We start from the raw sequence: 11,784 nt of genomic DNA, 5'->3' as shown, positions 1-11,784 counted from the left end.
GACCTCAAACAGGCTAAATTTAATGAAAAACAAATTTAAAAAAAAACATGTGCAAAACATTTATGAATGAAAAGTAAAACCATAGCATAGTTACAACTGGATCACAGAATAACTACCGAAAGAAATTATCTACAAATATATACAATAGCTGAAATGTTGACAGTAAGTGGTGTGATGAGAGAGTCTATATGCAGCTATGCAGGAGGCGAGATGAGCTCTGAGTAAAAAGGTTTAATGCAAAAATTGAAACTGGAAACAACAAAATCCAAAATGCAGGAGGCATAAAAAAACTAGCGACAGGAATTACAAATAACAGTGAAATGACAAGTATGAACAACAGCAGGATCATGCTGCTGCTGTTGTCATATCTAACAATTTTATTATTGCTTAGATCATTAGATAAAAAATTTTTATTACTGGTTAAAAGTAAACAAGTGTAGTAATGAGTTGAGCAAAGACAAACCAGAAGAAAGACAATACTGTGGGGAATTCAGGAGAGCTGAAGAGAAATAGACACAAAATAAACACTGGAACCAAAGATTACAGCTAACAGCCCAACAAAAGAATGACTGAAAATACAGAGAAATGACAAAACTCAGAAACAAGTTATACAATATAAACAGGACACGAAGCGAGCAAGAAAACTTTTGACAGGAACTAAGATCCACAAAGAAAAGTAAAGAGGCTAAGTATTGCAACTCTAAACAGAACCTAGACAAGTGGAAGACTTAAAGTTAGCGGTTTTCAATATGGGCGTAATGGGTAACCACCCAGGGCGGCATCATGTGGGGATCAGCATGATACTCACATAATGTATATGTCAGTCCTTCTTGTTTTGCTGTGGTCAAAGATTATCCCCTGTCTCCTTCTCGGAGTAAAATAATGTGGGTAATCTCTTTGTTGCAACCAAAACAGATCAAAAGAATATCATGTTGTGTTTGAGTTTTATCTTTTGTTTGTGTAAATATAATAATTGAGTGTAAAAAAAATAATAACAAAAATAATAATTTTCTCCTGTGGGTCATTTGTGTTCAAAAGTCTGGCCATTCTGTTCATTTCTCTGTGTTTATCATTACTTTTAAGGTGTTGCCAGATTAGTTCATTCCTTTATGCTTAGTTTCTTATTTTTGTGTTGTGTTTCTTGCATATTTGTAATTCATTCCTTTAGATGTGATTGTCATGTCAGATTTGTGAGATTTTGCACTTTGGTTTCCAGATCCTTTTACTCTCAGTCAATCTGACAGACAGATTGGTCTGTCAGGGACAGACCAATCCCCTGATTGGTCTGTCTGTTTCTTGTGTCACTTTACATCTCAGTATTTATATTTTGAATTTTAGTTTTGTTTCAATGTCTAATTTCCATTTGGCTCCATCACCTGTTTCTCCATTCTTTTGCTCATTGTTTGTTTTTTGTCCACACTTGATATCCTGTGTTTCATGTCTCCAGACTTGTATGTTTTTCTTTTTTCATTAAAATCATCACAACGCAATTCAAGTGGTTGTTTGTTGCAACTCTGCAAAACAAAAACCAAACAAAGACTGGATGAGACAAAAAAACAACCATACATGAGGTGGAACAGGGATCCTGCTGCCACCTGCTGACTGTAGGATGTAATTGTGAATAAAAATGAGAAAGTATTTTTAAAGAACCTTAATGATGACAAAGGAATGAGATGTCAAAAATAATCACAGTTTTCACTGATGTATTAGGTTGATCTGAATTCGAACTATCTAATTAGAAACACTTGCAGAATTTAAGGAATAAATCATCTGACTCTAACTGTATTTAATTACATGTGGTGCATCCCTGTAGAGATACAACCAAAGGCACATTCTCTCAAAAAAGAAAAGAGAAAACATGAACATACCTTGTGCATGATCAAAATGCTAAAACCTAGCATGAGGCCAATCAGAACAATGACGATGATGCGAACATAAACCACAACCAAAGAAAGACTTGATGCATCACATTTTGCCTCTCCCATAATGGTCGTTGTTGATTCACGAGTATATCCTTGAAATTACGAGCATAAAGTTATTGTTATTTTTCATGCAGGATGTTGTATGTTTATTTTTGAAATGTTATATTTTAAAGAATCTTCTCATTTAAAATATTTTACATGTCAAGTTAATTGCTTAAGTTTAGAAATCTATCATTCAAGTTAAACTTACTACATTTTTTAATTTAATCACATCATTATTTAGAAACCTTAATAAATATATCCTGTGTATATTGATGGATGTTGCTGTACATTGCAGAAATCTGCTGCACAAAGCAAAAATACTGTCCAGCTGAACATATTAGTTGAGTTAAAATTCAGTTCGTAGAACAACATACTCACCGGTCACCATTAGAAGAACAGATCCATTACCTTTTGTTACCAGTGGATGGTAGTTGTCATCTAGTTTTGAATACACACACCAGTATGGCCCTGAGTCACTTCCATTCAAGTTTTCAATTACAATATCCACACTTGGGAATGTTCCACTTGTTTGAACTCTTCCTGCGATTCCTTTATGAAAATGTATTTTTCTAGAGGCTCTGTTGATAAAGGCAACCTCAGTCTCCTCGATAAGGCCCATTTTCAATACCAGAAAATCTTGATCAGTATTAATTCTGCACTGGATCGTAACGGATTGTCCCGACTCTCTCCAAATCACCTCTTTTGTTTCTAGGCAAAAGAATATAAAAGACAGAGTAGATCATACAGGATTGTCAAATAACAACTAAAAAAATTGCTAAAAGATTATAGTTGCTTTGAAACATATATACCTCTGTCCATAATAGTGCATAATTCTGTTTCAGCCTTACCTGTTGTGCACCAGAGACACAGGAAGATGGAGACCTTCAGCCAGGAAGAATACATGCTGACCATTACTGTTGACATGATTCAACTCAATTCTCACAGCTCAGTCTGAATGTGCTTTTGTTTTTAACCACAATGTGCACTGAACGTGACAGCTAACTGGTACACACAATCTCATTTCTTTGGCCACATATAGTGGTGAACTGTGCTTTTCACAGTGAAGCTTTCTGCACCCAGTAATTGAACGTTTACCTCATGCAAATGCTGACTTTGTAAGCTCTTACCCTTAAACTCTCATAATGCATGTCTGTAGCAAAATTACAAATTTGTCATAATATGTCACGGCAAACAAACCCATTTTAGATATCCATTTAACATATTAGTGTAGTTCATGGTTGTTTAATAAAATTACACTCAAAAGAGTGGTTTTATTTTTCAAAATTAAATCGTCTGATCAGTTTTTGCATGTGCACCATGTTCCAAATTATTATGCAAATTGGATTTAAGTCTCATAAAGATTACATTTTTTTGTTGTGTTATTAAATTTATAGATGGTATTGTGTGTCAGGGCTCTTTGAATCACCATCATTAATTTCAGAGAACTGGGTTGATTAGTTTGTCTGGTGAGCTCAATTAAATAAAATCTACTTAAGAAGGATGTTCCACAATATTAAGCAGGCCACAGGTTTCAAGCAATATGGAAAAGAGAAAGGATCTCTCTGCTGACGAAAATCATCAGATAGTGCAGTGCCGTATGACAAGGTATGAAAACATTAGATATTTAACGGAAACTGACGTGTTATCATCGTACTGTGAAGAGATTTGTGGCTGATTCAGAACAAAGATGGGTTTGTACAGATATAGGCATAATGAGGAAGGTTTCTGTTAGACAAATTCATCGGATTAAGAGAGCAGGTGTTAAAATGCCCTTACAAAGCAGCAAACAGTTATTTGAAGCTGCTGGTGCCTCTGGAACCTCAAGGTGGAGGATCCTCCAGAGGCTTGCGGTGCATGAACCTACTATTCGGCCGCCCCTAACCAGTGCTCACAAGCAGAAACGGTCGCAGTGGGCCCAGCCGTTCATGAAGATTAATTTTCAAACAGACTTGTTCACTGATGACTGCTGTGCAACCCTGGATGGTCCAGATGGACACAGTAGTGGATTGGTGGTGGATGGCCACCACATCCTAACACGGCTGTGACGTCAGCAAGGAGGTGGTGGAGTCATTTTTGGGCAGAAATCATGGGGAGAGAATCATTGGTCGGCCCCTTCAGAGTCCATGAAGGTGTGAAAATGACCTCAGCAAAGCATATGGACTTTCTGACTGATCACTTTCTTTCATGGTTCAAAAAGAAGAGCCGTACCTTCAGTAGCAAAATCATCTTCATGCATGACAATGCACCATCTCATGCTGTAAAGGAATACCACTGTGTCATTGGCTGCTATGGGGATAAAAGGGGAGAAACTCATGGTGTGGTCACCATCCTCCTCTGACCTCAACCCTATTGAGAACCTTTGGAGTTTCCTCAAGCAGAAGATCTGAGGGTGGAATGCAGTTCATATCAAAACAGCAGCTCTGGGAAAGTATTCTGACATCCTGCAAAGAAATTCAAGCAGAAACTTTCCACAAACTCATAAGTTCAATGGATGCAAGAATTGTGCAGGTGATGTCAAAGAAGGGGTAACATGTCAACATGTAACTCGGTCTGTTAAGATGTTTTTGATTGAAATAGCTTTTGATTTTAGTACATGTGACCACTTACTGCTGCACATTCAAAGAATGACCGTTTGCAGTTCTTTATAATCCATAAAATGTTTAGAAAATCTGCTGTGCATAATAATTTGGAGCAGTGCATTTTGAGTTTTTTATTTCTGAAAAAAATACTGTTCTCATGGGGAGCTTTGTTCAGTAAAATTTGATTTATACTCTAATAGTTCATGACTTGAAAATTATACTGACCATCGTTTGCACACTACTTTGTGCAATGCAGTTATCTGATGTTCATGTGGGTATAGTACAACAATGCGTTCCAACACTGATTTTATGAAGACAGATCTGATTGTAAGTATCCCAGAAAAATTGGAAGACCTGTAGGAATGCATTGCACCAGCTTTCAATCCTTGATCAACCTCTATTGCTGCAGAACAGAAGTTGTTTACCTCTGAGAGCTCAACACTTGTCTTTGTACCATTACAAACCAACGAGTGAACTCAAACATCTTGAATTGGAATAAAAAAACTTAAAACTCTTAACCGTAAGTGCATGTTGAAGTTCCTACTTACCTTATTTTTCTTCTAAAGAGGGTTTAAGAAACAATGAAACTTTAAGTCTGCACACAATAATCCTATCATGACCAGTTAGGATCTGCTATGTGTGGGTACATAATTTTTGAATGGATATCATATCAAAGATACATTTGTAAGCAGTTTCTACACCTTTGATAAGTTTATGCTTTTAAATAAACTTTAACAGAAATGCAGATGATCAAATAAATAAGGTCCAAAATCTGCTTTTCCTTAAACTTTTTTTAAATGATGTTAGACTAATTAATTTGGTCAGATTATTATATTTTTTAAATTCTTACTATGGGATCATGATTCGTTTTTCTCCTTTAATTTTTTTCTTTTTATTCTTGCGGAAGAACGTCAAATGTGTGGAGTTACCAGAAATTGGAAGCCCTGTGCTTTGCTGCATTAATACTGCCCTCTTGTGGCAGCTCAGCAAATCTGCATCGATAGCAGATATTTAAGGCTTTGATATCCTTCTCAGAAAAAGAAGCATAAAAAAAGTTATTTCTCACCAAAATACCAAGTTTTAATAGGTCTACATTATCAAACGCCATGTTGGAACTGTGAATTAAATCATTACAGAACTTGAAAATTATACTGACCATCGTTTGCGTTGACCATTTAAGAAAAATATAGAGAAAATATCACTTGCATAATAATTTGGAACACGGTGTATTTTATGTTAAAAACAAATCTGGTCTGAAGGGTTAGCCACAGAGTTAGCAGCCAGATCTGAGACAAACAGAGCACAACCACACAGCCAGTCTGATGTTTCTATTCAAAATTTCACCCAAACCACTTTGGGTGAAATTTGGGTGAGAATTATTTAAACAAAATTCTCTCTGATTAGTTATTTAAACTTTTGCTTAGCCTCAACCTTCTAGTCCTTTTTAAATGCCCACTTTTGCAGTGTCTTAGAAAGACACTAAAGTGTCTTTCTAAGGCTGTTGAACAAAGCAAGTTATGTCCAGCAGAACGTAATAACTGAGCTTAGATGCAGCTGGTTTAATAAAGAAAAAGAGACTCTTACCTGTCACAAAGAGCAGCACAGATCCGTCACCTTTTGTTATTTGTTGATTAAATGTTTCGCTCGTTTTTGAATACAGACACCAGTATGATCCTGTGTCATTTCCGTTCAAGTTTTTAATGATGATATCCACATTGGGAAATGCTCCATAAGTCTGAACTTTTTCTGTCAATCCTTGAAGAACAATTCTTTTTTCTGTGGCTTTGTCTATACCAACAATGTCAGTTTCCTCATTGGCAGTCTCCATTTTTAAATTCAGAAAATCTTGATCAGACTCAGTCCTGCACTGGATTGTAAGGGATTGTCCAACTTTTTTCCAAACCACTCTTTTCATCTCTACACAGCAAAACCAAAAACATTGTTTCATATCCTATTTATTCCGTCATATACCTATATCAAACAGTTTAAAATATTGACGAAATATTCCAGTAAGGTTTAAACCGCTTGTCATTGTTCATTATCTCATCTGTCTTAGCTTTACCTGCTGCGCAACAGAGACAAAGGATGGTGAAGATCCTCGTCCAGGCATCAGACATCATGACAACTGCTGTTCACAAAGTCTACTCAAATTCTTGTGCTGGAATCAGAAACGTGCTCTAATTTAACCACAGAGTCAAACAGGAACTCATGGTTGCTCGTATTTTTGGCAACACAAATACAGAGCTCTGAAAAAGTATTTTTGCTCTTTCAGATCTCTTTTTCCTTCAGACACCTAAATGAAACTTTGTCACATTTTTTCAGATCAAAGTAATTGCATTATAAGACTAAATTCGCCTGAGAAGGTCTTTCAAGGTATGGTTTCATTTACTTAGGGGGAAAAAAGCTAAATAATAAAAAAGTGAATAGCCGCTTTATTAAATTATAAGTTAATTGTGAGTACCCACATTATTTTGGAAGCTGACAAAATTTTACAAGCCACGTTTAAGCCTGATTTCTGCCTGACTTGCAGAACCAAAACAAAATCATAGAACATTTAAAATATAATTAAGTAGGGTTCATCAGAACTTAATAAGCAACACATCAAGAAAATAAATAACAAATAAAAATCAGACATTGACTTCAATTACTCTGTAAAGGGTTACAGAGCCATTTCTAAGGCTTGGGGGTTCCACTCATTTGTGGATGAGTCCCAGTGAACGACATCATCCACAAATGGATACAACAAAATCATAGAACAAGCTGAAGCTTCATGGGAGTGGCGAGCCAACTACAATGACTTCAAAAGCGCATTGCTGGCTCATTTAAGAGGTCACAAAAGAACCCAGAATAGCAGCTAAAGTACTCGAGACCTCACTTGCTTTAAATAAGGTCAGTGTTCAAGATTCAACAATGAGAAAAACACTGGATAAAGAGGGTATTCATGTGGTGTTTGAAGGTGAAAAAGTGTAAAACCAACGATGACTGAAAAGAACACAAAGAAATGTCCCATTTTCTAAAAACAAAGAAACAAAACATTGATGATCTCAAAGACTTTTAGACTTAACCACTTCAAACGTTTTGAAGTGGAAAATCAAAGTCTGGATATAAACCCAGCTGAGGTGCTGCAACATGAAGTTAAACAGGCAGATCAGTTTAACTCCATGTCTGAAAGATGTAAAGCTAAAATTCCTCCATGATAATGTACAAGACTTATTTTCAATTCTCAGAAAACGCTCGAGTTGTCTCTTGGATGTTTACTTTTTACTTTTAGTTGAGTAAAAACTTGTTGAAGTAGTGCTACTTTTGCTTGAGTTCAATGTTTGGATACTCTACCTGTGGTTGGGGCCCCATCCAACCAAGCCAACTGGCTCTGTTTGCAATCAAAGGTGTGATGTGCTCTGATGTTGCTTTGCTGCGTTTCTACCGCCCTCTTGTGGTAGCAGAGAAGAAAATGGTCTCACACCCAAAGGTCACCCCTTCTACATTGACCTCTCATTGACTCCTTCATTATGTAGATTCACAAAGCCAAAACAAATTGAAAAGATTTTACTTTGTACTGCCACTGACTTTCAAAGTAGAGATCTCATTTTTAAAATCATCTTCTTGTCTAACATTACAATTTGAAGCATGTACTCACACACATTATGTTGGTCTGCATTTTACGTAGTTATGTAAAATGCAAACCAACATAAAGCTAAAATCCTGCTAAAGAAAATATATATATTGTATGAATTTACCATAACAAATAAAATAAATAACCACACCTAGCAACAAAATAGCTACAGAAAAATGTCTAATGCTAAGATCTTTAGTATAAACCAAATTTGTAGCCTAAGACAATACCAAAAATAATGTGAAGCATTACGAACAGCAAATATACAGAAAAAAAAAGATAATGTAATGTTAATATTGTTTTATGAAATTTAGCATGGTGATGATGATCAGATCATATTTTTACTTCCTCACAGATAGAAACAAAGACTCACAAATATGTGCTTACTGCACATAATACTGCTGTGAAACCTAATTCGTACAGAGTAATACGCAACATGAACAAATCATTTTAATGGTACACAATTTCATGAAGACAACAATAGTTTATAAGGTTCTCTTTGTCCTCAGGGAACTGCAAAATCAATCAGTCAATGACTGTAGCATGTGTGTCTTGTTTGGTCTCATTTCCCCCAGAGGAAAAGCAGAAACAAAAGGTCCCAGTTTATCTCATCGTTTTTTTCGCCACTAGTGCTCTTCCTCCAATCTCTTCCAGTTTAGGAGGTGGGATATAAGCCACAGGGGATAGTGCAAGGAGCTTTCATGTCCCTTTGTTGCTACAGGAATAGTCCCATTCATATACCAGCCGCTGCTTTCTGTTTTATGTCCCGATGTGCGAGGCAGTACAGTTCTGAGTCTGCCAGACCAGGATGACTCCTGTCTTGCTCACAGAAAGGCCAGGAAATCAACAAAAAACAGGACAAGAATGATGAATCTCACTGGGTTTTTTTTTATTTTTTATGACCAACAGTTATTCTGCAGGCCGTCTGAATAAACCTCCTCCACTGAATAGTTGCAGAGTCAGTGCACATGACTAAATGGTGGTATCGATTAACAGACTGTTTGCACATCACTCAGAGATGACTCACCTCATTTCCCCACTCGACTTCCCGTGCTCACGCCTCCTCTTCCTCCTCGGAGACCTCCGGTTGGCCTCATCTGGACTACACATGGACTAATGGAACCGTCGATCAATTAAATAGCAAACGAGCGAGTGCTGCTTAAACACATGTCACACACACGCGGCGGATAAATAACTCAGGTTGTGCCGGGGTGGGGGGAGGAAAATGATAATCTCCCATCTTTGCGGAAAGATTAGTCGGATAATCAAAGCGGATAGACAACAGAGTCTGGCTCCAAACTGATTAGCTGCTGGCCAGAACAAAAGAGCAAAGCTTAACGTTACAGTGCATTCGGAAAGTATTTACACCCATTTTGGAACGCACAAGCGAAACTGCAAATGTAAGTTAGATTTAATTTAGGGATCACATAGTAGAAGGGGTCTGAATTAAAATTCACAACAAACGTTTGGTAAAAATCCTTTTTTTTCCCCCCTCCCACTTTACAAGTATGTGCTATTTTGCTTTAGTCGTTAAGATAAAATCCCAATAAAATGCAGTTTGACATTATTAGCTGATGTAACGTGAACATGTTAATTAAGACTGCTTTTGCAAACAAAAATGTCTTAAACTAAAATAAGTACTAAAAAAAATCACTTTAAGAACCTTTAATGTAAAATATACGCAAAATGTCCGCAGTATGTGTAACTTTGCATATTACTGAATTTAATTTGCCATCTACATAGTAAAAATGAACAAAACATTTAAAAAAAAACCTGTCAGTAAATCTCAAGTCGCTTTAGTTTATTATCTGTTTTGGTCATATGTGCATCAGAAGGTTGTAGCAGCAGCAGATATTTAGACCAACTCTTCAGGGCACAGGACTTTCCCTGTTGACACAACGCTGGCTGCAAACAGGCTTTCATTGAGTGCAATAAAACATCCTGGCCTTTCTCCAGGGCAGGAAGTTCTTTTCCTGATCTGAGTGACCCGTGCATGCCTTTTCTGGCAAAAAAAAAATGGCTGAAACACACTGCTGCTGCACAGCACTAAGCAGCTCAAGGGTTGGGCCTGAAGGAGTTGCTGTAGCTGACGAGTAGGTAAGACACAAAGCAACCGTGTAATTTAAAAGCCTAGAATATTTTTCTTGCTTTGTCATTAGCCACAAACCCCAATGTCTTTTAGTGGGATTGTATTTGATAGAGCAACACAAAGTGGCACATAGTTGTAACATAGAAGATAAATCATGTTGGTATTCAGTGCTACTGAGTCAATATTTTGTAGACTCACTTCTTCTTCTTGTTCTTTTAGGACATGTCTTCATGCTGCCCAATCCTGGAAAAGTAGCTTATTCTCAAGTGGGGCTGAACAGAAAGCATTTGTGAACATTCATTTAAGTCATTGCACAGATTGTGAATTGAATTTTAGTCTGAACTTTGACAGGACCATACTAAAACTCTTAAGTCTCAACTGGTTTTATGTTCTGTATTCAGCTTGCTATGCTGCCCCTTTTAAACAAGAAAATGCCCATGACTGGGGAATATGTGTTCAGGGTTTCCCACCTCATGGACCAAAAATCAACAACAAAAAGTTCTTATTGAAACAGTATCCTTTTTTACTCATTAAAGGTATCCCCCACATGGCTTATGTGAAGGTTTAAACAAAACTCTCCCATAATGAACATCTGTTTGGACTAAACAATTAATAGTTTTCTTGCTAACATATTCTTTCTCCTGAGCTGCAGATCACTGCAGCTTCTTTATATGCCTCAGCTTTAATTTCCAACATGTCTCCTATCAAGTTTGATGTTTTAAGTACATATACATATACATACAGGCGAGTGGGTCCTTTAGAAGAGAGGTGCTGTGTCCATTTTTCTAAAGAGGGTTTTAAGATCTTCAGCTCTGCAGTTAAGCTCCATCATGAGTAATCTGAAGAGGAGGATCTGCCTCAGAGACTATACGCTTTACACTAAGGAGCTCAGACTTATAAAAACAATACACCTCCATCTAGGTGATAAACGTAATCTAAAAGCAAGAACTTAAGAGTTAAGTGGTTGTGCAATCAGTCAAGCTAAGCATCAATTACGTTTGTTTTTTTATAATTAAAAAAAATGAGCAGAAAATGGGGAAAATACTTTTTTTTTTGACAAAAGTATGATTTCAACCTTTGTGTTCCTACTGATATTTACCTTGAGCCCAAAACCAAATAAGGAATCATTTTCCATGTTTTGTTTAAAACCCCCCAACCTTCAGGCTTATCAAAAGGCAACACTCATCTTGACACAGAAACGCTCTGGAAGCCAAATATCCAACTTGTGAGGTCATAAAAATATTTCTTTTTCTCATTTTGACACAGGTCACTGCAGCAGTCATTCTTGTTACTTCAGCTGGGCAGATTTCCAGACTGGAGTCTGTCTTCTCTCTCCACAGCTGCCGCCACAAGGCTTCATTTCAGCACACATAAATATTAAGAGGCTCTTTGCTTCTGGACATTTATGCAGATGGAAACTGAAGAGGAGAGAATTAACAGTCGTCTTGCATACACCACGTCTAGACTGGGTGATCAGCAACGACATTTCGTCTGGAAACAGTTCCTACAGTTTTTCCTCATACCAAGTTAGAAAGAAGG

General features: G+C 36.9%; 1 protein-coding gene across 1 annotated transcript; it reads right to left on the bottom strand.

Moving 5' to 3' along the window:
• On the bottom strand, positions 1 to 6,650 carry LOC111611706. The gene is made up of 5 exons (XM_023349485.1): positions 6,606 to 6,650; positions 6,128 to 6,460; positions 2,343 to 2,672; positions 1,869 to 2,014; positions 1 to 1,514 (listed from the first exon to the last, which is right to left on the bottom strand). The coding sequence occupies exons 2-5, from the start codon at positions 6,456 to 6,458 to the stop codon at positions 1,353 to 1,355; spliced, it is 969 nt and encodes a 322-aa protein (XP_023205253.1). The 5' UTR covers positions 6,459 to 6,460; positions 6,606 to 6,650; the 3' UTR covers positions 1 to 1,352.
• Positions 6,651 to 11,784: the final 5,134 nt, after the last annotated feature.

Source organism: Xiphophorus maculatus, chromosome 16, assembly GCF_002775205.1.
Source record: "Xiphophorus maculatus strain JP 163 A chromosome 16, X_maculatus-5.0-male, whole genome shotgun sequence".
Taxonomy (NCBI): domain Eukaryota; kingdom Metazoa; phylum Chordata; class Actinopteri; order Cyprinodontiformes; family Poeciliidae; genus Xiphophorus; species Xiphophorus maculatus.
Note: the sequence above shows the minus strand (reverse complement) of the source record. Positions and strands in the feature narration are given on the sequence as shown.